The 26,850-nt window shown below is 47.0% G+C and overlaps 9 protein-coding genes across 9 annotated transcripts; 5 read left to right on the top strand and 4 right to left on the bottom strand.

Annotated features, from left to right (window-relative positions):
• Positions 1-409: 409 nt before the first annotated feature.
• N7469_010995 (dTDP-4-dehydrorhamnose reductase family protein) lies at positions 410-1,562 on the top strand (the record flags this gene model as incomplete). Its single annotated transcript, XM_056649900.1, has 4 exons — positions 410-591; positions 655-674; positions 760-1,471; positions 1,532-1,562. The coding sequence occupies 4 exons, from the start codon at positions 410-412 to the stop codon at positions 1,560-1,562; spliced, it is 945 nt and encodes a 314-aa protein (XP_056497031.1).
• Positions 1,563-2,566: 1,004 nt separating this feature from the next.
• On the top strand, positions 2,567-4,933 carry N7469_010994 (uncharacterized protein; the record flags this gene model as incomplete). Its single annotated transcript, XM_056649899.1, has 1 exon — positions 2,567-4,933. The coding sequence occupies one exon, from the start codon at positions 2,567-2,569 to the stop codon at positions 4,931-4,933; it is 2,367 nt and encodes a 788-aa protein (XP_056497030.1).
• Positions 4,934-5,354: 421 nt separating this feature from the next.
• N7469_010993 (glycoside hydrolase family 16 protein) lies at positions 5,355-6,649 on the bottom strand (the record flags this gene model as incomplete). Its single annotated transcript, XM_056649898.1, has 2 exons — positions 5,355-5,699; positions 5,756-6,649. The coding sequence occupies 2 exons, from the start codon at positions 6,647-6,649 to the stop codon at positions 5,355-5,357; spliced, it is 1,239 nt and encodes a 412-aa protein (XP_056497029.1).
• Positions 6,650-7,393: 744 nt separating this feature from the next.
• Positions 7,394-9,956, bottom strand: N7469_010992 (potassium ion transporter; the record flags this gene model as incomplete). Its single annotated transcript, XM_056649897.1, has 2 exons — positions 7,394-8,215; positions 8,280-9,956. The coding sequence occupies 2 exons, from the start codon at positions 9,954-9,956 to the stop codon at positions 7,394-7,396; spliced, it is 2,499 nt and encodes an 832-aa protein (XP_056497028.1).
• A 4,088-nt stretch (positions 9,957-14,044) lies between these two features.
• Positions 14,045-14,386, bottom strand: N7469_010991 (uncharacterized protein; the record flags this gene model as incomplete). Its single annotated transcript, XM_056649896.1, has 1 exon — positions 14,045-14,386. One exon carries the CDS (start codon positions 14,384-14,386, stop codon positions 14,045-14,047), a length of 342 nt encoding a protein of 113 aa, XP_056497027.1.
• A 2,652-nt stretch (positions 14,387-17,038) lies between these two features.
• On the top strand, positions 17,039-19,766 carry N7469_010990 (uncharacterized protein; the record flags this gene model as incomplete). The annotated part of the gene is made up of 6 exons (XM_056649895.1): positions 17,039-17,261; positions 17,320-18,273; positions 18,608-18,699; positions 18,794-18,882; positions 18,968-19,371; positions 19,438-19,766. 6 exons carry the CDS (start codon positions 17,039-17,041, stop codon positions 19,764-19,766), a joined length of 2,091 nt encoding a protein of 696 aa, XP_056497026.1.
• A 742-nt stretch (positions 19,767-20,508) lies between these two features.
• Positions 20,509-22,678, top strand: N7469_010989 (fungal specific transcription factor domain-containing protein; the record flags this gene model as incomplete). Its single annotated transcript, XM_056649894.1, has 2 exons — positions 20,509-22,372; positions 22,440-22,678. 2 exons carry the CDS (start codon positions 20,509-20,511, stop codon positions 22,676-22,678), a joined length of 2,103 nt encoding a protein of 700 aa, XP_056497025.1.
• Positions 22,679-22,866: 188 nt separating this feature from the next.
• Positions 22,867-24,102, bottom strand: N7469_010988 (NAD(P)-dependent alcohol dehydrogenase; the record flags this gene model as incomplete). The annotated part of the gene is made up of 3 exons (XM_056649893.1): positions 22,867-23,826; positions 23,889-24,017; positions 24,079-24,102. The coding sequence occupies 3 exons, from the start codon at positions 24,100-24,102 to the stop codon at positions 22,867-22,869; spliced, it is 1,113 nt and encodes a 370-aa protein (XP_056497024.1).
• Positions 24,103-24,904: 802 nt separating this feature from the next.
• On the top strand, positions 24,905-26,708 carry N7469_010987 (sugar porter family MFS transporter; the record flags this gene model as incomplete). Its single annotated transcript, XM_056649892.1, has 4 exons — positions 24,905-25,124; positions 25,172-25,869; positions 25,938-26,178; positions 26,239-26,708. 4 exons carry the CDS (start codon positions 24,905-24,907, stop codon positions 26,706-26,708), a joined length of 1,629 nt encoding a protein of 542 aa, XP_056497023.1.
• Between the last annotated feature and the right edge of the window lie 142 nt (positions 26,709-26,850).

Genomic DNA, 26,850 nt, shown 5'->3' with positions numbered 1-26,850 from the left:
GTACAGCACTGCTCTACTACCAAATAGTGAATGACTTAACGCCACGCGGCAGCACAAGCAAAGCCCACAACTTTAAATGAGGTTAATTGATCAGCTCGGTTGATCCCCTCTGAAAATATAATCCACGTCAATGGCGGTACTTTTGATCTTTTTTTTGCAGATCCAAATGCATATGATCCTACTTATTCTCGTCAAGAAAAGCCACAATAACGTATGAAACACATATACTATAAGTATATGTGTTTCATACCATAGTACTATTAAGTATTGTAAATAGAATTGCACCAGCTCGTTACGTCATGTTGCCCCGCAAGCCACGAACAGGTTGACCGTTTTTGCTTTTCTCTCCGCTCGACAAGCTTCACTTCTCTCTTCTCTCTCTCTTTTTATTTCAAAATCAAGAAATACAATGACTTCTAACGTGCTTGTAACTGGTGCCAGTGGCCTCCTCGGTCGTCAAGTCTTTAGCACTTTTCAGCACTCGGGGGTTCTGGTAGTCGGCCAGGGTTTCACCCGCGCAGCCCCGCCAACCGTGCTGAAGGCCGATTTGGAGAAAGAAGAAGATATCAAGAATATCCTCAATGAAGTCAAGTTCGTTACATTCCGCTTCTCATAGATGACTCTTTTACTAAAAACCATATTCCTCACTTTTAGACCCCAAATTGTTATCCATTGTAAGTTACAATTGCGAAGAAAAAAGAGAAAGAGTCATGATGCTGGTGCCAAATTTTCGGAGCTGACGGTAGAATTGCACTGTAGGTGCCGCCAACAAATCTCCAGATCTCGTCGACAAAGACCCCGATCAAGCACGTCGAGTCAACGTTGAAGCAACCCGTATCCTCGCCAAAGAATGTCATGCTCGTGGTGCGCTTCTGATCTACATCTCTACCGACTACGTTTTCCCTGGTGCCGAAGGTGAAGCTCCTTATGAGGTCGATGCCGAGACTCGTCCTCCTAACATGTACGGCCAATTGAAGCGAGACGGCGAGCTCGTTGTTCTCGAGGCTACCAAAGCGTCAGGGCTTGGTGTGGTACTACGAGTTCCTGTTTTGTATGGAACTGCACAATCAAACTCTGAAAGTGCGGTCAACACTCTGGTGGATGCAGTGTATAAGGCACAAGATGCGAATGCGGGCGTGAAAATGGACGACTGGGCTCAGCGATACCCCACCAACACGGAAGATGTGGCCCGAGTGTGCCGGGATATTGTGATTAAGTATTTGAAGGAGAAGCAACGCATCAAGGAGCTTCCCCGTATCTTGCAATTCTCCTCAGAGGATCGAATGACCAAATATGAGATTTGCGAGAAGTTTGCCGACCTGCTTGGAGTTCAACTTCCTGGAATGATTTGCAACAAACAAGGCAATGACCCTAATGCTTCGGTCCAGCGACCGTACGATACCCATTTGTCAACCAAGGCACTGGTTGATCTGGGTATTGATGTGCGGACGACCGATTTCATTGCCTGGTGGTAAGCATATCCTATCCACCTTTTCCCCTTGGATCGATCTGAGCTCACATTAAATTATAGGCGAAGAGAATTGGCTGCTCATCGGAAATAAGCTGAGCAATAAGCTGAGCAAGCAGAGTTGACATGTTATGTCCTGAATTCATAGACGAGGGTATGAAATATTGATACTCCTGGAAACGGTTTCAATCATCAATCACTTTTTTTCTTTCTTTCACTCTCCCCATCACACACACACACTGCTGTATACATATTGTACTATGTAGGCATCTCAAGTGGATGTACCTGCAGTGCTGATCTCCGATCGATCACTCCAAGGTGGATCCAAAGCTGCACCAGAAAGGCATGAAAGGTGCAGTAGTCGACATTAGTCAAACAATAGTCTGCCCAGTGAAACAAATTACTACATTATATCCTCCATATACTATGTACATATGTAGTAGTACCATGAAATCAAGGGTAAACACGAGGAATATTGCCATGATCTTCCTGTTCTCGTATAGAGAGTTCCCTCCGGAAACGTCTTCCCCAGCCACTCGCGGGGAGATTTTTTCCCTTTTCCTCCCTTTCAATTTCAACCTCGCATCTTCTATTTCCCTCCTTCATTCACCGTACGAACTCACTCACATACTCATATATACATACATACATACATAGTACACTATCCCATTACATCTTCGCAAACACTGCCTACCCAGATTTATTGCCAATCTGGCGGCTTGACAGGTCCAGGGCCACACGACCAGGATCACTCCAGCTTCATACATTAGCGTCCTTCAACGCCTCCTGTTGCTTTTTTTGGGCACTCGTCCCACCCGCCTAATTTCCTTGGAATCGAGCCCTTTTTGTGTATCTGTGCGCAGTCCTTTTTATTTTTATTTTTCTTTCTTTTAAATTCCCCCCATTCTGGTTTCATTACCTTGTTGATCCACTGACCCTTTCGAAGATCAACCGGGGACCACAGAATGCCACTTCGATTCTTGTGCTATACGCCTACCTCGAAAAAGATATCTTGATATCGGACTCTTTTTGGACTTCTCTTGTCGGAGTTTCCCACGCGACTTCTAGAAACCGAATCACCAGTCCTCCTTTGCGGTCATGGCGAAGCACCGTGGTCACGCCCCAGCGCAACAGTCCGCACTCAGCAGCGCATCCTACTATGATACGCCAAATGATCATAGCGCGCGCAAAGTAGAAGCAGTTGTGCGCTCACCAATGGCGAATGATAGCAAGCCAAACGAACAGAACCCTTCCATTCAAAGGAGCATGTCTCGGTACCGTCGCAATCGTCACCCTACGAGTACAAACACCTCCACTTTAATACCACCCACCATTCCAGCAGAGCACGCCAGCAACCAGAATATCCCTCCTGTTCCTGATATCGATACCCTGAAGTTGACACCAGAGGAAGAACGTGCTAGAGACCAACATAGACTGGATGCGATGGCACAGTTGACTGGCAGCGGCCAATCATCTCAGCCGGCCATTGCCCGATATGAAAAACAAGGCAGACAACCACAGCCAAGAAAGAAAGTGGACCATGCGCCAACGCAACAGCCGACTCGCCAAGTCGACTCACAGGGCCAGCACGACGCAGATTCCGCGAATGGTGATAATCGAAAGTCCTTGCTACAGAGAATGAAGCTCTCCAAAGCACATAAAGCATACAAGGATGAGCCTGTACCAAAATATATTGGAGTTGGCGGAGGAGGCATTGTACCCGGAACTGACGCTCCAGTTTCAGCTGTAAATGCTGGAGAGCGACAGGTGCTTGTACAATATGGCAATGTCTCAAACCATCTGACGGTGACCCCATCCACACGAGTTCAGGATCTTCTTCAGGCTGCTGTTCGGGAGCTTTCCAAAGGCATTGACCCGGAAAAATTCATCTTGATTGAGTCCTTCCACCAAATTGGTTTAGAACGATCTTTGCGTCGTTATGAGCGCGTGCGGGATATCATGAACTCCTGGGCTCATGACGAAGATAATCGGCTTGTGATTGTGCCTCCCTCGAGCATAGATGCTCTAGCTCAGCTCGATTCACAAGATGTCCCTACCGAGAAACCCTGCGAACTAACTGTTCATCTATACCACTCCCAACGCCCCGGCAAATGGGACAAACGATATGTCACCTTGCGACCCGATGGTCAAATATCTATCGCCAAGAAAGAGAACTCGAAGGATTCCACCTGCATATGTCATTTGTCTGATTTCGATATTTACTGTCCTAGTGCACGGGCAATGACCAAGGACATTAAACCGCCGAAGAAGATCTGCTTTGCGATAAAAAGCCAGCAAAAGTCTTCCATGTTTCTTTCCACTGAAAAGTTCGTGCATTTCTTCAGCAGCAATGATCGGGCAGTTGCCGACAAGTGGTTTCGAGTTGTGCAACGATGGCGAAGCTGGTATCTGGTGAACCAACTGGGTGCCGCCCAACAAACGCAAAGTGAGACAGTATTACCAAAGCGATCTGGCACGCAGAAGAGATCCCAGAAGCCTCAAAAGGCATCCCACGATGCACCCTTACTAGATCTCACGGACCTTGAGCCAACCAAGCTTTCTCGGACCTCTATTGATCGGACCAGGTCATCGACGGCGAAAGATGGTATCTCACGCAAAAAGACGCTGCGCGACCATGCATCCCCACCATCCTCTTTCCCACAGACATTGAAGCTGGATACTACTGGAAGGTTTGGGGAAGCGGATGACGAACCACTTGTGCAAGGCGTGAGACCTGAGGATGTCGAAGCGGCGACCTTCTCACCTACCGGCTTATTAGGTCGAACATATACTCACCGGCGACAAGCGATGAACGAGCGTGAAGAACGAGAAAAGCGAGCGAACCAAGATCTAGGCGCTGGTCAATTTTACCAAAATGAGATCCCCAGCTACTCGCCCTCTGATACAGTTCACCAGCAGAGTAGTAGCCGCACTGCTACAATGGTTAACATGGGCCCTCCAGGCCTCAGCCGGAACAAGTCTGTCAGTCAGAAACCAAAACCATTGGTTGATTTGACTCCAGTATTTCACGAACCACCACAACATACTCGAAAGGGTCGCGGCGTTAAAGTTGGCGCAGGCACACAACTCATCGACGCTGCTACCGGCCCTGAGCTCGCTGCAGGCACCGTGAATATCCCTCCCGCCACAGCCTGGCGTCGTCCTACCGATACACCCTCGCAGAGCCGGTACCGGTCAAACACAGCCCGCAGTATCCGACACATCTCGGAAGCTAAACCCTCGAGCTCTGGCTCTGGGAACGCCGATTGCAGCCCTTCCTCGCCGAGTAACCCATTTGTGTCGAATACACTACTTGCGCAAACCGTGTCACGTCGAGGAAGCATCCACCCAAAGCCTCATACCGGACACGGGGTGGCGACCGGCGATCGGAACGCTACTCGTCCAATGCTCGACATGTCGCCAGAGAACCCATTTGCGGAGGGTAGTCTCCTGCGTCAGCTCTAAGTTGAGTCTTGGACATTTATGAATGATAACGATAAGATGTTTTAAAGCCGGCGTTATTTCGGGATTTACAGTTTCTCTGGAAACATCTGTCCTAGAAAATTTGTTATACCTAGCGTCGACTCTTGAATGGCTGATATTTTTATGTTAGATACCCATACTAGTGATGGAATAGAATTACTAATGTCACTTTCATTCATTGAATTAAACCAAGCTCCACTAGTACATTCTAGCAATACTCGTAGTACTGTTATCACAACTGAAACCCATAATATCTGCTATCATTCATCTGGATATCCCAAGCAAAACAAGCACGTAAGTAAGCAATCCCTCGCGTATACATTCATATCATACAAATCAATCCAAGCTAACATTCATTAAAATCCCGGCATCCTCTTCTCCCCTTCCATAAGGCAAAATCAAATCAAATAGCCTGAAAAACCTTGAAAGAAGCAAATTCCCAATACGCATCCTCAAATGCAGAAGGGTGGTTAGCCACCAGATCCTCACATTTCCCCGGACATTTGTACATTTGCTCATAATATTGCGGCTGAGCAGCGAGTTGTCCACACAAATCAATATTGGCGATAATACTCTGATTCTTGAAGTGACTGCCAATATCACATTCTGTACTAGGGAAATCGGCGAGTGCTTGACCCCATGTTGATGGGTCGGGGATGGCTGTTGGATCGGTGATTTCCTTGGGGATAGAGTGTCGAGGGAAGAACCAGGCTCGAATTCCTGCTTCGCGGAGCTCGAGGGCATAAACCTGTATTATATTAGCATTGAAGATAGTTGACAAACGGATCAAAGGGATATACTTACTCCTCCACCATTTTTGTTCATGGCTTCACCGTACGTAGACTCATCGCCTAGAACACCACAGCCAGAGTTACTATGTGTGGCATTGTCACAAGTCGTATAAACCGCTGATCCGGTTTGTTTCCGTTTAACATCCATATTACACCCTTTTGTTGTGTGCAGGGTAACTTCATTCCCATGGGACCCTTCATTAGTTGTCTCTAAGATATCAATCTCGCCATTATTAGGCCAGTTATATCCATCAGTCAACCAAAGGGCTGGCCAGGTTCCACAGCCGAAGGGTGTATGAATGATATCGAAAATGAAAAGACCATGATCATATCCTTGCTTTGACTCGATACGCACCGAGTTACGACCAGCCACAGCCTTAGGCGTGAAGGTATCCACGCGCAAGATCGCAGAGGTATCAGTTGCATAGGTCAGATTTAGATCATGAGCAGCTTCTTGATTGACGTAAACGACGAATCCATCTGTAGGATCTTCATCAGAGAAATAATCGAATTTATCGAAGAATGAAGATCCTTCATATGTATCGACGAGTCTGTATTCCAGAGGAGTATAGTCTGGATACCGATTCAATTTGACGCCATAGTAAGGGCCGAGAATGACCACGATGATGAAAATAACGAAGCCCAGTCCAACAAGAATCTTCTTGCGTAAGGTCCATCCACGAGGATTATACCAAGGGTAGACAGCACCATCATTGTCAAGATCATCGACTGGTTTGCGCTCTGGCGACTCGGCGGCTCCAGTCACCTCTGGGATGATAGGAACTTTAGGAGCTTGCGATACTGGCAGCGATGTCCTGGTTGGGGTAGTATTTCCCAACCGGGGGATTCGAGAGGTCTCGCTGCTATAGCGATCACCAAACTCGGGTGGAAGTAGCCTGTCATCCATCTTGTAGTGTATTTCGTGGTAGTTGTCTGATTCTGTTGAAAGGATCAAAAGGAACTTGAGCGAGTGTATAATATAGTGAAGTGGGTCTGAGATGTCAAATGGAAGGTCAACATGTCCAGTCGAATTGTTTTTAAGAAAAGGTACGAGTGTTTATGCCGTCATACCAACCCCTGCGTCCGGAAAGGTCTAGTGCTGATCTTTTTCAGGAGCGGCCCGTTTGCGATGAACAGATGGATGAGGCTATACCGAGGGAGTTCCGTGGTTGATGGAACTATAAAGTTGTTCTACTTTTGGTAGTTAACATATATAAGAAATGTGGTACCCTTTCACTATCAAATAGCAATACTTGAAGCACTCTTTGTGAAGAAATTTACTCCCAAATCTCACTATGATGATGGCATTGTTATGATGTCTAGGGTTGATTTCCGCTTTCGGACTGGAATGCCACAAGAGTCTGAACTCCGCGCGCGGGGAACTCGACGTCATTTCAGGAACTTGAATATACAGCAGGAACGTGGAATGAGTAGCTAGAGGTAGATGAATGCAGAATCAAAGGACTTGGTTTGTTTTTTCCTAATATGTTCAATGCAAAGTAGATGATTCCCTTACGGGGAAATATGTACTCCAATAAGACGCCATATCCAACGCCCGCCTCTATAGCTTTTATACACAACTGAATGACTTCATTTACAGTTCACCAATGGGTATGGTCTGTTGCGAAGGAGTATCCGTCATCGCTCAGTCCTATCGAGCGGAACGGACCGTCGACGACCGACGGACAACGGCATTGTCCTGTGGCGCAGGCTGTCCATGTGTCTGCCAGTCGTAAGATTCCATACCCGAAGTGTAGGCTGCATCTCCCTGAGCTTGCGATACACTGCGAGACGGCTGTCGACCAAGAGATCCAGCTCCACTTAGGTTCGAAGTCCGGCGACGCATACGACGCTCGGATAATGCAGTTTCGTGTCGGTTAAGCGCGTCCGAAGGCAATAGGACGGCACGATCCAGTGCGTATGGTAGACCACGGTGACGACCGCGAATCTGCATGGCAATAATGACTAGTTTGGAGACCACATTGAATTGCCCAGAGAAGGAGGTATTGGCGGTTGGGTATCCAAAGGAGAGACCCACAGTACCATAAGCCGAGACAACTTCGAACAGGACAGTAAACAGTTGGAAGTCGTAGTCGTCTTGACTCGACAAGCGACCACCTTCGGCGATGGCGATGATGAAAAGTCCCAAGAAGACATACCACAAATCAAAACTCAGTTGGCGTCGCAAGTGAGCTCCGATGTAGCTGGGAGCTGTCTGGTTATCGTCATCATCCTCTTCTTCAAATCCGTATACACCCAAACTCTTTTCTTCGTACACATTGGTGCGACGCATAGAGATAGCAATGGGGAAAACTGATATGTACATCATGATCAAGTACGAGACTTGAATAGCTGGATGGAGGCTTGACAGGCTGACTACACCAAAACCAGCAGTTCGAGTTGCAGAGGCCTGGAAAAAACCGTCCAGTACTCGGATGCCAGGTGGTAATGCCGTGACTGCCGAGTCATTCAACTAGAATAAGTTAGTCAGTAAGCGAGACATAGTAAATGGAGACATTGCAGACACAGCAACTTACATCCAAGATGATAAAGAATATCACATCAATACCATTCAACAACACCAAAATGGCAAATAGCCACCAAGTAGCATTTCGGGGAAAGAGAAGAGTGAAGCATCGACGAGGATGATCAAGCAAAAATCGCAGCTCTTCCCAAAGAGCCGTTCCCTGTCCAGCAAATTTAGACAGAACCCAAATGATAAACCGAAGCATACATGGGAACGCAGTATTGCCAATGATGATCAAAAAGGCCAGCACGAGCAAAGGGAACACAGCTTTTTGGAAAGAATTCATGGAGTCTGGAGTCAAGGTGAAACCCAAATCATTGAAGGCAGACGCAGCTGTGAAGATACCCCACCACGGCCGTCCAATTCCATCGGCCTTGACAATGTCTCCCCATGTATCGACCGTCATGATCCAACCAATCATAGAGATCATACCGAACAAGTGAAAGCCGACATAGTAGGATATGAGCACGACCGCCAGGGTCTTCAAAGCTCGATACTCAATTCCACCAAGCTCGTCGCGCTGCTCCTCAGTCAAATCAATGAAATTGGAGTTCCTAGCCACTGTCGCATTCCAGCTGAGATAAGGCTGAGTAGGACGATCTCTCTCCTGCGTCAACGATCGAAAGATACCTCGAAATGTGTTCTTCGTTGTTGTCTGCTGAAGTTCCGCCGAGTCGTTGACCTCTTTTGTATCTCGGACTGTTGGCCTGGTATCTAAGCGAGGAAAGGTATTGCCTCGAGTTCGCGTCCGTGTGATCTCCGGTTCATTAATGGTGATATGTGGTCCTTCCATAGGACCAACCTGGTCATCGTGCTCGGAATGATGCTCAGAATGTTCATCTTCGGAGCTCTGTCGGCGATCGAATTGCCGTCCAGTAGGCTGGAACTGTTCTTGCGGTTCCTCCCCGTCCTCCAATGCCTCCGGAACACCACCTCGATCATACTCTCGGGGACTTGGAATGCGCAACGCCCCTTTATTTTTTCGCTGATTTTCCAGAAAAGCGATATGGTGCTCTGGACTTAGCTGCGTGGGCACTCGCAAACTTCCTAGACCAAACCGTCCTCCTAAAACACGACTCGTATCATTGGTGCTGGATTGTTCGCTGGCACTTTGACCGGGTGTACTCTCCTCCTTTGCTGGGTCGGTAGAAGCAGATTCGGCCACACCCGCAGGATCGGGAAGTTTGTTCCCGCGCGCATCACCAGAGTTGTTGCGCAGAACCACGATTGATCGACCGCTCACACCACGTTCTGCATTATTGATCTCATCGCTATCTTTATCCTGAGTGACTGTATCCATACGCGACCGAGTAGCGCGGAGTGCCCGTGCGTCTCGGACCACATGTTGAAATCGCTTTTCGAACCAGTAGAGACGGATGAAAACGAGGGCGCTATGGATAAAGATGGGCGTACAGAGGATGGTGATAAAATAAAGCACGATCTGCTGGTATAGAGTTAATTGATTCAGGTCGACCGTGTTCAGCCCACTCTGCGTGGCGGAGCCGGCCGCCTGAAAGAGAGCATCAGTGTAGTCGATATTGCCCTGGGCATAGACGATGACGGATCCGAGCAAGGCCCAAGAGATAATATAGGTATAATGCAAGAATATAAAATTGAGATGAAGTTGGTTCAAAAATGGGACCCGGGCCTTGAGGTCGTTCACCCGACGGATAAAGGCCGAGAACATGGTCGATAGAGTGTTAGAACGATGTCGATTTGTCCTGGCGAAGGCCTCAGGAGGAGGCGATGCCGGTACAAATTGATCTCGAAAGGAGGGGAACTTTTCAAGCCTGTTCGATGCATGATGATGATGCGTTAGCCATGAGGCCGAACTTTGTTGTTTAAACTTTTGACACCGAGCGACACTTTTTTTTCTTCTCTCTTCTCCTACTCGAAACATACATGTGTGGTACTGCCGATCAATGACCGGTTAGGACTCGTGCAGAACGAGAGGCACGGAGGATAAGGGGGTAATGGCGCAAGGCCACAGTTAGCCGCGAGGCAAAAGGCCACGCTCAAAGATGGAGGAGATTACGGACATGAAGAACAGAAGAGAATAGCAGAAGGGAAAAGATTGGAGGGAAAAAGGCGAGAAGGCAAAACAAGGTCGAAAAGCGTCGCAAAAACGTAAAAAAGGCGCAAACGGCCGTAAATTTGCAATACAGGTAAATTACGCAAAAATACGCAGCTGCCAAAAACGTGCAAAATTGTCGATCGCCGGAAATTAGATCGGTGGCAGTGCTGCGCCACTTTACTTAGAGAGTAGAAGAGTAGAATATGTAGTAGTTAGTAGAAAAAGAGAAATAATAAATCAGAGTATGTATATATGATGATCATATTGATTAATACTTGTATCAGTATGGGGATATCCTACTGCCTGATACAAAGTCGAGCTAGTTAGCATGATTCCACTCGCCAAGCTTTGTCTTCTGCTGGACTTCCTTGGCACCTTTTCCCTTCTTTGAACTATCTCATTCATTCCTCGTCATTGAAACTCCACACCCACAAACCTACTGTACATAGTATTGTGGACACACCACATCGTGATTCATTCCTATTGAGATCTTGACTGCAGTCCACTGCCAAGTCGCGGCTGAGACGCACGATGCAGGAGCCTACATTCGGAATGTGCATGTGAATATGCCTTTCCTACCTACAATACTGTATAATCATCAGCTCGTCCGTGCTGTCCTACCCTGTGTGTGTGTACTGTATGTGTGTATGTACTCCGTACAATCGGTGGGTTTCGACAGGGGCAAATGCGCACCCGATCGCATGGCCCACTTTTCATTCCACCCCATGTCGTGGCCCGTCCCTAGGCTACTCGTCTAGTCACCACTTCAGCCCCAGTAGGCTTATGAGCCCACCCGGTCAGAAAGGGCGCTTCTGCCGAGACCTTCAAGTCAGATATTGAATGCCTCATTGGCTGGAATTTCTGCTTCCATTCCAGAGGAATTCTCAATCGACCAGGCCTTACAGGGCTGCCTGGCATGTCGAGGTTTGCTAGATTCACTCGAGTCTTGAAAGGGGTCCCATCTTGGCGCCGTCCCGGGTCTAGAACCGACATTCTTGATATTGCGATCCCGCCCTTCGTCTGACCATACATAGCAGTGCCTGTTATTGACTGGGTTGATGCCTTTGGCTTGGCCGAAAACCAAGGCCACCACACAGTAAGAGATGGGGATATACCTTGGGTCGGAAGCTGCACGAGGAGTTGATAAGGTCTTAAGCGACTCGTAACATTTCTGTTTAACCAGTCATTCGTGGAGTTTCCGATCCATCGCCCTGGATATGTAGAAGGTCCGGGAAAGCAATAAGAATAGGTATGCTGCATATGTATACATAGTACAGTTTGTGTGTACACATGTATTTGTATATGCATGACAGCGTAAAAGACCACTATCTGACCCCAATCAAATCCTGCCATTGCCATCAAAATCACCAATGTTGCCACCAATAGTCGCCATGGGCATATTCCACAGCGTTGATCGGCCACTTCATTGAATTTACGAACTGACCATTCTGATGTATCAATACGAAGCAGTTAGAAAACGCTGACCGAATTTTAGCTCCTCTCTTAAACCTGCGGGAAACGCAGATTCCCAAATCCTTCTAGTCAATCCCCTGTCATAGACAACGCCAGATCTTATTGGTTAGTAGTGGATTCAAACATTTTATTTACGGATTTCAGATATGCCACTAAGATTTCAATTTCAAAATTATACAGAAGACAGGATTGCTAGGAACCAAATATGTATTCTTCCGTGAAGCCCAGAGTAAATCTAGTCTTACCTGGGGCACGCGGTCTTGAGCATCAATTTGAATATAATTATACGGAAATATCTTCATTCTGCTTTTCAATAATGATCTTCACTAGTACGTACATAACGAAGTAATACTTAGGTGTACTACCACCTAGTATTACTTACGACTACTATTTGCGGTTATACCCTGCCTCAAGCTGGGGAATGATTGAATACTGGTATTAGTTATGAAGTGAAGCCGCCCTGGCATCGCAGTTGAAGACAATACTATGTTCCAAAATCGCACGACTCTAGTTTATATTTCATCCACACAAGATCCAGTGTCCTACTAGATATAGTATATCTATGAGTAGTCCCATTCCGAATGCTTAATAGGGGCTGGATGAAGCAACCATGCTTTCATAGACCAGATATATACAAACTTGTATAACTACCTAGCTATGGTCTTCTAGTAGGTACTTGAAGACCATACTGTTTTGTGCTAGATTATCTCATGGTCCAAGTAGCAAAAAGCTGGTTGGATTAGCAAAAGGTGGGGTCCGTTTAGCAGCACTCTATAAACGACGCCCTTTACAAACATTAGACCACTTTTATTATTGGATACGATCTTGCACGATATTTGTATAAATCTGGTGTGCATCTGAAGTATAGTGGTATAATAGAAATTTGAGGCAATTCGCTGACCGTTTTCACCTACCGACTATCTTGATAGATAAATTATCTTTCGGATCTAGTCTCGTTCACAAAGATTGGAAATTGTAGGGAAAGTTGTAGAAGAGCGGCAGAAAGAAGTTCAATGGATTCGAAAATGTATGTCAGTTTCAAACTAATGCTACAGGACTACTTCCATGATACAGAGCAGATGTATATAAATTTGTATCACCAATGCAAACTACTTTCTGTTAGACTGGTCCATGGCCCAAGCAGAAAATGTGGTCAATTGAGGAGCGCTCTCTGTAGAGCATCTAAATCCGACCCAAAGTGGAAATAGAGCGAGAATAAAATGACGTACTGTACTAAACCTCCACAACCTAGGAGTGGGTCATCAGATGGCCGAAGGAGCTCCAGGGCTGCTTGAATAGAAGTTCAAATCTCGAGGTTATATTGTCGCAAGCCATCCCGAATGACAAGCCACTAGTATGCATGCCGTGCTATCTGCTAGAACATATTGGGGCTGGTCCGACTTGACAATACTGATCCTGCCCTTTCTAAATAATATATACTCCGTACATGCCGATCTTTATTTAGACGCTTCGCTTCCAGAGGACGGCCCCCATACTTTATAACCCCCCTGGGGCTCATTCGAATGCTTTCATCTCCACATATTGTACTATCCTCAGCCTTGTCAAAGATGAAGATTCATTCGATTCACTTTGCCGCATGGTGACTCCCCGGCCAATAAGATTCCGGCCAATCTGTCTCTGATAAGACGGGGTAGTCTTGGAATACTCCTCTGCAAGATGTGGAATGCGGTAAAATAAAATTGCGGGTTGCCGGTGTTGGAAAAGAATTCGGGGTGTGCCGAAGGACTAGCAATGCCGAGAATGTTTGGCGCCAAGGCGCTAATGCGAGTTGCTGACCTGTCTTGGCAATTCAGTACCGCTGGCATATACTTCGTACTCGGTACAAGGCTGGCAGACGATTCGGAGGCAATCCTTATCTAAGTACCATCCCACGTATGCTTGTTGGGAAAACGGGAGGCTTCGAGAAGGTATTGTGAACGGTCGTTGTAAAATTCAAATTCCCTGACTAAGGGTGGTATCATTGAAGTCTCTTTGGCAAGAAGATAAGAAAGAACATAATGCTAGGTATAAGACAGGAAGAGGGAAGAGTGGGTACATTCAGCCGTGGGTTTGTCGGTTTTTGAAATGCACGAGAGTTCGAAGAACTGCTACGACTGTGGCGCCGATGAGACACAACTTGAGCAGAGGCCAAGAATGAATGTAGGGCTGAAGCCAATCATTTCTGCAAGGAGTCAATGACTCGCTTTGATGGGCGTGGTCGGACTCGCTCACCTCTCCTCCGCATCGAGGTCGCGGATCATGCCTGCTTCTCGGAGAGATTGTAGCTGTTCGTCGGTAATATGTGCTGGGTCGATGCCAAAGTCTGAAACTCCATAGGGATCGCCATTTCGACTGGGATGCCTGTGTTCGAAATCGGGTGCAGTAGAAGCCGCGATCACGTTGGCCGTTGAACTGGGCGTAGGGAGTGAAGATGATGCTTGTTCATCCACAATGGCTTTTTGTTGCGCAAGCTCGGATTCCATATCATGGGTGGGTAGCGGAATTGAGAGGGCCAAAGCAGAGATGCCCCAAAGAGGGAGAAGAATGAAAGTTGAGCGTGATAAGAGCATCGTGGGGAGAGTCAAGCTGGATCTGGTTCAAGATACGAAGGATGGATATGGGATATCTTGGGAAGATTTGGAGGTGGAAAGGGGAGCTCTTTGCAAGAAGAGAAATTTAAAAGAAAGAAGTCTGATTTAAAGGCCCCGACCCCGGCCCCAACTTGGCAAATGCCCTCGAAGTCATTCGGTCATCAACCCTTGGCACTCTTCATCCGGTCATCAAACAGCAGAGCAGCGTAGATAACGAAGAGTGGAGTGTGGATCGACATGGATGACTGGGCCAATCAATCAGTCAGCTTAGACCAGCATGTTCCCAGCGATCTTCCGGTTGGTCGATCTTGGCGCTCGGAGTTAAGTGCTGACCACCGAGTTCGCAACGATATTTAGGGCTGCATGTCTACGGAGGCCGGATTTGATCGATTATTTAAGTACTACCTGGGATTTTGCCATTTTCCCAGTGGGAAAACTTTCATTTTGGTTGAATCTCAGTACTGAGAGAGGCCAATGAACTAGATTGGAATGACTATAGATGAGTATAGGAAGCATAACAATCGCAATGCCAAGACATTCGGACACGAGGCGAGAGGGCTGCCCTCTACCCTAACCTAACATCGAAAAAAACTATTGCCCGATCAAATGATTGGCAATCCAAGGACAATCAATGATCGGGTTTTTTTTGTTAGTTAGATCTGGGAAAGAAGACTGTATACTCGTTCCTCAAACAATCTTCTTACTATCAACGCACATACACTAACCACTGGCAGAAATGCTCTTTTTTCTTGACTAAATCAGATTTAATATGAGCAGGAAAAATGAAGGAGGATAGTCTATAGGCAATCTCTGCGGCCATGACTATACTAATGTCATACTGGTTGAGGTCGTCAGCCATTCCACAAAGGCGGCCTTCTGCATCAAGCCCATTAGTTATGGGAACAGACCTTCTCAATGAGGTCCGTGGGCCTTTGGGAGGAAACAAAATACGAAAAATGGACCAAGGAAGCAAAGAAGGCAGACAAATTACCACTGGCTATAGAACCAAATTTCTGATGATCGTCGAGGGAATCTCCTCGGCCAACAACCTGACTAGTTTTCGGAGGCGCCCTGTGCAGCTAAGTACGCCATACCGGCTGGGCTCATCGGCCCATGTGAGTAGATGGTCAGGTCAGAGAAGCTATTCCCAAATCCCCGATGAAGCTATGAGGCACTTGCAGCGTCGATGGAAACAAACTGCGTCTATTCTGATGGAAGAGAATCTTGCTCGAGCGAGGGGTATCACTATTTGAAGCATCGATGTAGTCCCATTTTTGGACAAGATTGGCGCAGACCGAGGATGCTGGCCGCTATTTGCGCAGAAAAAGTCAAAGGGCAAAGAGAAAATTAGGGCTTGGTGGAGGGGTGGGACTGGCAGAGAGTGCGCTGGAGTTATTCGTGCAGTTGAGTTCAGCAGGAGCCTACGATTAAGACAACCCGTGCGCTGTGTTGAGTAGAAGCAAATTGAATCATCTGGATAATCTTAAATTGTGTTGATCTTCTGACTAAATTGAAAGGATTGCCCAGGATTTAAGAGTGGCCTGCAGAAGGCTCACAGCCAATGGAACTCCCACGGTGGGCCAAGCGTGATGCATGATCGTATTTACATAGTGCACTATTTACTACTACTACATACTACCCGTGCGATATAAGGTCTGAAATATACAATATAGTAGGGATCGAGGACTGCCGAGAATCTGCCTATCACTTTTCTTGATTTTTGATGTGCGCAGGGTCCAATCTTTCATTCGTCTTTCTTGACTTTCGTTTGTAGATCGCATCTCCCCTGGCCCACTTCTACTTCCTCCTCACATCCACCATACATCCATAACTAATGCTATTACTAGAACTACTTACTCCCTTCACGTTCAGGAGCTTCATCATGCCTTGTGAGATTTGGGTCTTCTTCTCTTTTATGTTAACTGCCACCCGAAAACTTCCATTTTGACCAAGGTTACTACTTTGTCTCTGCGAGCAAGCCATCAAAAAGAGAAGAAATGCTAGGCTGGTTGACGCGTTGTCTACCTGGGTTTAGCCTCATCGGGCTGGCTCTTCTGCTACTCTGCGCCTTTACCGACATTTTACAATCTCCGTTAGTGAGAAAGTTTTTACCACAACCACCTATACTACCCCCAGTTCAAGAAAGCCTTTGGGGTGGGCTGGTATGGCCTCAGCGGATTTTCATCATCTATACTCTCTGGCTCCATGTCCATACCTTAGCCTTCACGTTTCGCCTTATTTGGTCAATCTCGACGGCCATCCGGAGCACCAGAGATGTTTTGCAGAGACGTCTCAAGACTTCACCTTCCTCCTCTCCTCGATCCCCTCAGCCAGTGGATCAACTATACTCGGACCAGCCCCTATCTCCGGTGTCTATTTCATCTCCATTAATCTCGCCATATGACAAAAAGGATCTCGTTAGTACTCGGGAATTGATAGACGAGGAACTCATACATGCGATCATCTTGCCAAACTACTGTGAAGATCTTCACACTTTGGAAACAACATTGAGAGTGTTGGCCAGTCACCCGCGAGCCAAATCACAGTATGAGGTAGGGTTCCAGAACCTTGAATGAGCAAAGATTGATATTGTTGAGCCATTACTAAGCCCCCTTTCAGATATATCTAGCCATGGAACAGAAGGAGGCTGCCGCTGCCGACAAGGCTGCCCTTCTCATGTCCACATTCGAACATTCTTTCCTCGACATCCACCCAACCTTCCACGCGGCTGGTATAGAAGGCGAGATCGCAGGAAAAAGCTCGAATGTGGCATGTGCAGCACGACGAATCATGGAAATCCATCGGACAGAGTTGAAATTAGACTGTTGCAATGTTGTTGTGACAGTCATGGACGGTATGCGTCGAAGACCCAAATAACCAAAAGAAGAATTTGGCGGCTAAACCTTGAACAGCGGATACGCATCTCTCGCGCGATTACTTTACCGAAATACTTCGTCTTCATTATGCAAACTTGGACGAGGCTGATCGCTCAATATATTGCTGTCCCATTCTGTTCGACCGCAACTCCCACGAGGTACCAATTCTCGTCAGATGTGCTGACTTGATGTGGGGGTTTGCGGGACTATCGACCATGTACCCTAGAACATGGATTTCTATTCCTACTTCAGTATACTCTTTACCTCTCTCCATGGCCGAGAAGGTCGGAGGCTGGGACAGTGATCCAACAGCTATCGGTGAAGATATGCATATGCTCCTCAAATGCTATTTTGAAACCGCGGGAAATATTGTTTCCCGGGTGATTTACTCTCCCGCGAGCCAATGCAATGTCTCCAGTGATTCTAGTCGAGGATGGCGACGCACGGTCGATACCTGTATTGCCCGATATAGACAGGCACTTCGACACATGTGGGGAGCTCTAGATACTGGCTTTGCAGCTCGCCGCTCACTCGGGTACCTTCGATTCCATAAACGATGCTCATTCCTTCATCCTCGCCATTTTGCCTTACTATTGCTTCTTTGGGAAGCCCATTTCCTCCCAGCCCACCTCACGATTATGATGATTTTTTCCGTGATATACAAGCTTTGGACTCCGGTAGCTGACATGCATCCGACTTTGATCTGGGCATTCACCGTTACAGAGATTCTTCGTGTAATTTCTTTTATCTCGATGAATGGCTGTTTATTTCTATATGATCGATGGCATAAAATCTGCCTCGACTCGCGTATGGAAGACATGCACGAAGCCAACATTTCCGACACCGGTTGTGCTCGTCGTGTTTGGTATCAACTGCAGTTCCTTGCTGACCGGATTTGCTTCCCTATCGCGGGTACTATTTTCGGTGCTATCCCAACTCTTCATGCTGTCATTGCTCATTTCTGGACAGACCGACTGGTGTATAGGGTCAGTAAGAAACCGACCTTCTCTCTGGATGCGGTAGGATTGGCATGAAGACAGTCTTGTCACCGTCGACCAATTTTTTGGCATTTGCCCTGTTCGTTTCTTCTCTGGTTTCTATATACATATTAGATACCTCATCCTGTGGTAAAGTAAATATTAATGTCTTAATGTTATTTGATCGAGTCAATCGATGTCGCTCGATTACTTACAGACCTTCGGCGGAGAAATTGTAGTTGCAGCTCTGTGATTGGCCACAAACCCCGCGACCCCACCTTCTCCAACAATTTTGGGGTTGGGGTAGTATCGCCTGCACAGACGATATTTAATTTAACTATCGGCAGCATTCGTGACTATCTACATTCAAGACAAAAGACAATTCTTCCTCAACATGGCTCCTACGCGGCGGGTTGCCGTCATTCAGTGGCATATCAAGGTAAACTCACCTGTGCATAATTGATGGCAAGCCACATCTCTGCAGTTATCTATGACGCAGTGAGAATTCGATAAGAAGCTGATCGACCTTGCAGGATGTGGCCGCAGAAGAGAATCATGACATTGCCTGTAACTATATTCGGCAGGCTGCAGCGGATAATGCAGAGCTAGCTGTTTTGCCCGAGTATGCAATGTTCCTGCCCAGTGCTGTCGTTACCACCAGTGCAAACGAGTTCACCAATTGAATCTATGACTAACACATTGCTCAGATATCACCTCAGTGGAATGGTCCCCAACGATCCTCGCTGGGCGATTCAGGCAGCTGACTCTGCGAAGTACCTGGCCAATTATCAGGCTCTTGCAAAGGAATTGAAGATTTGCATCGTGCCTGGAACTATTATCGAGAAGCACGAGGGACCCAACGAATCTACTATTTTCTACAACACAGCCTATTTTATATCCAACGATGGATCGATCCTTGGATCCTATATCAAAAAGAATATCTGGCACCCTGAACGCCCACATCTTACCTCCTCTGGCTTGGATAGCCATGTAGCTATTGACACTCCCATCGGCCGGGTTGGCATGCTGATCTGCTGGGATCTGGCCTTCCCTGAGGCATTCCGAGAGTTGATTGCCGATGGAGCTGAGCTCATTATTATTCCAACATATTGTGAGTGACTTCACGGATCAGCTTGTTTGAAATGACTTTTGATCATCCCCTTACTAATATACTCAGGGACGCCACACGACGCTTCTCCAGACTGCATCAAATTCAACCCCAACACAGAAGCTCTCTTCCTAGAGACAACACTCACTACACGCTGTTTTGAAAATACCTGTGGCATCATCTTCTGTAACGCAGCTGGGCCGTCTAAGGACTTCCTCGGCTTGTCGCAAATCACTCTTCCTTTAGTGGGCCCTGTCGCGAAGATGGGCTCAGAAGAAGGTATATGCGTGGCAGATATGGATATGAAGGCGGTCGAAGTGGCAGAGCAGAATTATAAGGTGCGGCAAGATATGAAGAAGGAGGATTGGCATTATGTATATAGACATACTTCGAAGTAAACTTGGCAATGTGCACGTTTACGAGCAACCATCAAGTTCACAAAAAAGACTAGCAATCTATTTAGGTGTTGTACTCTACTCATAAAAAAAACTTCTTTTCAAATATAAGGCATACAAGTACTAGCAGCAAATTCAAAAGACTTTTAATCTTCTTCTAATTGTCTACTCTATTGCGGGTACGGAGGGACCTTTTTCCGTCCCCAAAACCGTAGCCGGTCTGTCTACAATCATTCATTCATACCATCTTAATCACGATTGACGATCATCAAAAAAGATGTCTACAGATGGCATCTCAAATTCCAATACAGAAACTACCCCGCAACGGCTCCCCACTAGAGTGAGGGCCGCGTGCGAACGATGCCGACTGCATAAATCTCGGGTAGAGTCATCCTGTTCCGAATTGACTCGTTCGCCGAGCAAATCGGGCCGATATTAATGACATTCGATCATAGTGTGACAAAGAAAGGCCATGTTTGCTATGCGTTCGTGCTGGCGTTGACTGTCGTCAATTGCCTTCCAATAGGACTCCAACAACTAGGGCTCGGAAAGCGTCTTCGCGGAGGTAAGCTCGTCGTATGTTTTTTGGAATGAGCTTGGGCTAATGCTACGAGTAGAAGTTTAGCTGGGTCTCGAAATGTTCGAAGCAAGGAGCAGACACATATTCTGAATCAGAACGAAGATGGTGATTTCCAAGACAGAGATGGTCACGCATCCACTCACAATTCCTCTGATGGCATTCACCATGCGAATCCCCCCAGCGAGGATAACCCCAAATGAAATCGATGCGAGTATGGGGATACTGTCCCCGAATTCCCATTGCGATGAAGCTCAGTCTGCATTGGGTATTGCTCAAAGGATCTTCGAACTTTCCAGTCAACATATTGACGAGAAGACCACCTCTGCTATACCTGGTTACCGTGTCGGTACGAATCCTTACGCCTCAGCACTAGCTAACGCAGAGGTTTCCCAACGATGCCCTATCTCATCAGTAGTTGGAGGAGATTTCCCTCCAATGGAACTAGTCTTCAGTCTTCTGGAAGACTATTTCGATGCCATACATTGGTTTTCATTAGCCATACATGAGCCTAAAACCCGCCAGATGCTGGGCTCCATAGCAGACGGCTCTGCAAACCCTTCCGATAAACCCTTTCTTTTACTTCTGGCCGTAATGCTCGCAATGGCGGCATGGTATCGATCCCAGCGAGGAGGCGCTGATCTCGCTGAGAGCGGTCATGAAATGCGGGTCTTAAGTGCAGGATTGTTGAAGCTGGTTGAATCTAATCTCATCGAGATCATGGATCGGCCATCAATCACCGCAATTCAAACCTGTATTCTTCTAGGCTCTCATCATGTCTATCACGGTCGGCCAAATCTGTCATTTTCATTACTTGGGACTACCATCAAAATGGCGCAGTCATTGGGTTTACATCGGCAATCCTCCGCAGGCTCTCCCGGGGATATCGAAGAGAGAAAAAGAGTCTGGTGGACAATATATACATGGGATAGATTTGCCTCAATTACTTACGGTCGACCGTTAGGGATTAGCGACAAGGACTGCAATGTTGAGATGCCAGCTGATATCCCAGAAAACCCGAATTTCGTTACACCGCCGACTGAGAGCAACTTTATAACTTACTCTCCTTATCAGCGAGAACTCAACAAGCTGTACCTTATTGCTTCGCCTGCTCTCGAGATTGTATTTGGCTCTCGCACTACAGGTTCCGACCAGTTGACCGGCGACGCTTATTATGAATTAGCACGAGAGGCCACGTCAAACCTCCAGAAATGGAGAAACCAGTTACCAAGCCATCTATTCTTGAACTTAAACCAGGACTTTTCTTCAGATGGAGATCTCAGATCAAGGGCGTATGCGTTGCAGTCCCTATCCCTACAGCTGACCTATGACAACGTACTTATTGTTCTACATCGACCGCTTCTCAACCGACAAGTCGACTATCTATCTAATAAATGCCCGACAGCACCAAGTGACCCTACGGATAGCCCAGTCAATCGCCCAGATGGAAATGGCTCCATTACTCGATCAAGTCTAAACTTCGACAACCTGAACACTAGATTCCAGGGTGACAGCTCGCGTCTCTGGATGGATGCAGCAGTGCGAACGTCACGAGTGACAGAACTACCTGTATTAGCTCAGCTGGCTACAGACAGCCATCTTGTTGCCTTCCTTGCAATTAATCTATTCAACGCTGCAATTGTGCTCGCTGTAATGGCTCTTTCAGAGCCACTATCAGACATGGCTCAAGATATCAAGCGAACGATTACTCGAATTCTTCGCTTGCAGGATCTATTGGGGAAGCGATCTGCCCTGTCGAAACAAAGCACTATGGTCCTGAGAAACGTTGTCATCTTACTCTTGCGCCGTGAATCTGCAACGATATTCGCTCCTATCTCTAGTGCCAATAAACTGCCTCACACACCATCTCAGCAATGCCAGCGATACAATGAGTCAATGTCTGTGGAAGATACTCTCCGGCTGCCTCTTGACCCAGCTCTAGACTCTCGACATCAGAATATTGGAGATCAGGCGTTACCACCTCTGAGTAGAGCCGACCGCTTGAATGATAGCTTGACATCTGTTCAGTACAGTATGTATTGACCTTTGTCTCGATTCACACACTCTCTTTGATTACATCAGCTAACATAATTATACAGTGTTTGGTACCGGCAACGACACGGTCTCTAGTCTAGCCCAGGGCGCCGAATTTCCTCTACAAAGAACCATCGTGGAGGAAGGGATTCAACAGACAAGTAACTGGCATCTATCTTCAGGATATGACTGGAATATGTCCGCAGTACATGGAGGTTCCTTACAGATGCCTCCTTACGACAACATCGATGGTGGGCTGTGCTGGCTGTGGGATACGACATGGAATGGCTTTGAGCGGCAGTGATAATGTACTAAGTTGTGTTGCACCAGCTGGATTCAACCAAAGGCTATGCTTACAGTGTATATTAAGTACACTCATGGGCGGATACCGACAATCATGATACTATTCTGGTCAATTCGTTTGTATCGGAGTCTACTCGCAGCAAGCCTATCAAACATGAAAAATTTCCTGCAGATTTTGAGCTATCAGCGTTAGTTGCTGACACACTGGTTGGCTTCTCTTTCGTCCACGTCCGGTCCGTATATGACACTTTTGATTCCAGCTCGGCCAGCAACATTCTTAAATGCATCCTCAGCCTGGTCGAAGGAAAACTCGTGTGTCACTAGCCCATCAAGCTTGACACGGCGCGAATTCAGCAGATCAATTGCTAGCTTGAAGTCACCCGGCCCGTATCGGAAACTTCCTTTGAAAACTGCTTCCTTGTCACAGATTTGACCCACTGGAATAGAAGGATTCGGTTTGCCTAACCCAACTTGCACGAAAGTCCCTCCCCGAGCAAGAGCATGAATGCCACAGGATAGACAAGGCTCAGCACCAGTGGCATCCAGAACGGCATCAAAGCCATATTTCAGGCCAATCGAATCCACCAAATCTCTAGCGTTTGTTTCGGGTGACTCAGTGCTCATTTTATAAGTATGTGTCGCTCCATGCTTGATAGCAGAAGCAAGTCGACTCTCTACTATATCGATAGCAACCACAGTTGAAGCGCCGAATGCACGAGCAACGGCAGAGCAGAGCAAACCAACCGGACCCGCTCCGAATATGGCGACAGAAGACTCCTGCAGTGACCCCGCTAATCGGCAACTGTGTACAGCCACGCTCAAGGGCTCGATCATAGAGCCGTCCCGGAGTGAAATGTGCGGAGGAAGCTTGTAACAACAATTGGAGGGAGCGCGATAGTATTTCGCGAGAGTACCATCGTACGGAGGAGTCGCTGCGAAGCGCATAGACTCGCAGAGGTTATAGCGGCCACCTCGGCAGTAATGGCAAATATTACACGCGAAACCAGGCTCAAGCATAACTCGATCACCGACAACTAAGTCACTGACATTATCACCGCATTTAACAACGATACCGGAGGACTCGTGACCTAACACAATTGGTTTTTCGACCACGTATTGTCCGATTCGACCGTGTTGCCAATAATGAACCTGTGAAGCCATATATGATTAGATCAATCAACGAGAAAGTATCGAGAATAAGCTCTTCTTACGTCAGAGCCACAGAGACCAGTTGCAACAATACGGACGATTACATCGCGATCAGATTCGAGGTTGGGGATTGGGCGTTGCTCGTAGCTGAACTTTCCTCCGGGGTGCAACACGAAGGACTGGTTTGCTGTCTAGTAGGATAAACAGTTAATGCTAAATCATAGTGGAACAATCGAGTAGAAGGATACTTACCAACTGTCCTGGTACAATTGTCATGTTTGGCGAATTTGAAAGTCTGGTGAAAGAGGATGATTCTGTCTTGAAGCTCTCAAATGGTGGAAAAGTGCATAGCCAAATAGACTACATCTCTGTGATTACTTGAGCTCCCACGGCTTCGGCTAGTCCTGTCCGTAGCTAAGCGACAAGCCGGTAGACTCATGGATTGAAAAAATTATATTCTCCATAATATCCACAGCTAGGACTACACTGTCGGCATGAGATGCTCGAGTAGTTCGGCATCGGGCCTTGTTGACATCTTCCCGCCGGGCCGATAAAAGAGCCAAGCCACTCCGGAACCGAAAAGCCACAAAAACACAGCTGGGCCGCCGGAACCGAATTGACTTAACCCACTTCCATCCCGGTCTCTTTTAGTTCCTGGATAGCTATCCAATCATCTACTCACTGGCTTTGTGAATCTGCGGTCGGTATGAGGCTTTACTAGATGTAAAAGCCTTGGTTAGGGTTTCCGAGAAATTTTCGCAAGTCAACTTTGAAAAGTCAATTCGCTCGAGTGGAATGACATCGAGAAATCATACAATGGGAACCGGGCCAACGCAGTGCAGCTCCAGTATCACGAGCGACCTGGACACATGTTTTTCGGGCTCCACCCATACCCCATCTTCCTAGGAGCGGAGGAGTATTTTCCCCATGGAGAAAGACCGCGGGGTTGAAAAATATGCTATATAGGCCTCTGTCCCACGTCAAGCCGAAATGAAAGAAATGCGACAGATTCCACATCCTACGATTAGTTTACCTTGAAGCAAGAGACAATTGAGTCCGCTGATACTCTTCCGGTGAGATGGAAGGCAAAGAAACTCCTGTGGAGACAGAGCATGCTCTCACTCCACGAGACCGCTCGCAAGCTATTTCGGCCCTAGTCGAAGAGCATCAGGGGTGGCTGGAAAAGAAACTTAAGCCAAAGAAGATAACAGCACGGTATCCTTTCAAGGGCAAGCCCTTGCTTTGGGCGACATGTGGATTTGGCAGTTTGGGAGACGCTTTATTCGGCTATAATTCAGGTATGGCAAATAAAACACCCCAGATTGAATACATACTGATTCTTCAGGTATCATGTCCGGCTTGTTGGTGAACTCGGTCTTCATATCCCGGTTTTTCAAAGACTACGGCGGGGCAGATGGCACTACAGATAGCGTCAACCCTTCTATCACCGGTATATCAGTGGCATGCCTGCAGGCATCGGCGGCAGTGGGGTCCCTCATCGCCGGAAGGCTTGGTGATATTATTGGGCGTAAGAAATGCGTTCGTATCGGCGCTTTCATCTATTTCTTCAGCGCGTTCATGCAAATGTTCGCACCTGGATTTGGAACTTTCGTGGCTGGTCGCACAATCCAAGGACTGGGTGTGGGATTTTTATCGATGACTGTTCCAATCATTCAGACTGAGATCGCTGCTCCTCATCGCCGTGGCCTCATGGTTGGAATAGAATACACGTTCCAAATTGCTGGATATATGCTGTCGTGTTGGGTTGATTATGGCTTCTTTTTCGCCCTACCAAGCAACATGTCCTGGCAAGGACCGTTTATCATTCAGATTGTTTTATCTTTCATCTTGCTCGCTATGTCCTTTTTCCTCCCGGAGACACCTCGTTGGCTTGCGATGAATGGATTCAGCGATGAAAGCCTTCAAACGATTGCTGATTTGCATTCCAACGGAGATACACAAGCAGAAGATGTACAAAAAGTCTTCATGGAAATTCAGGAGGCTGTTATATACGAAGCCCATCAAGGAAAATCCAGTTGGAAGGTAAAGCTCCATCTTGGCAAGCGATCTCAATTTCATTGTGAAAATTGGTCACTGATGCGGACATATAGGAAATGTTCACTCGATATCGAAAACGAACTATCGTCGGAATCACTGCGCAGATGTACGCTCAGATCAACGGCATCAACATCATCTCTTTTTATCTTCCTAGTACACTTGCTTCCGCTGGATATAATGAGAAGAAATCTCTTCTTCTTACCGCTGCAAATTCACTTCCTTATACTGCTGCGACTATCGCGACTTGGTGGCTAGCAGATCGATGGGGTCGAAAGCCACTGCTCCTTGTGGGAGGTAAGATCTTATGGAACAACGCACCTGGATGATAGACCGGGCTAATATGATATATGGTAGGTCTTGGTATGGCTGTTCTTCTCGCCATCGTTTGCGTCTTCACCGAAGCTTCATTGAGTATTCAAACAAAGGCCAATGGTCAGTATGCCTTTGTCATGCTCTATAATATTCTCTACGGATTCACCTGGGGACCAATGCCATGGCTGCTCCCCGCAGAGATCTTCCCTCTTCGTGGCCGCAGTAAAGGCATGGCCTTGGCGACAACAAGCAACTGGATATTCAACTTTATCATCGGGATGGTGTCACCAGACGCATTTGCTGGAATCCATGGATATTTCTACCTCATTATCGCTTTCTTCTGTCTTTCTTCGGCAGCAGTGACATATTTCTACTATGTCGAGACGGCTGACCATACCCTTGAAGAAATCGCCGTTGCTTTTGGTGAAAAGGCTTTTGCAAGCCCCGATCATGAAGTGATGGAAATTGCGAATGATGAACTCAAAAGCGACAAAGAGCAGCACTTGGCTTGATGGACTTGAGGCAACCTCTAATCCAGACCTGTTCTTCCTTTCCTCTTTATTATTCTGGAGTTTCCCTTCTCTTTAGTTACGGTATTCCTTGCCGCGTTATGAAATATGAAGACATCAAATCCTTTGTCCCTACCGGTGAAGA

This window comes from Penicillium citrinum, assembly GCF_028827155.1.
Source record: "Penicillium citrinum strain IBT 23319 chromosome Unknown utg000009l:1.0-4274883.0:1.0-4276374.0, whole genome shotgun sequence".
NCBI lineage: Eukaryota > Fungi > Ascomycota > Eurotiomycetes > Eurotiales > Aspergillaceae > Penicillium > Penicillium citrinum.
This window is presented reverse-complemented; position numbering and strand designations above follow the sequence as displayed.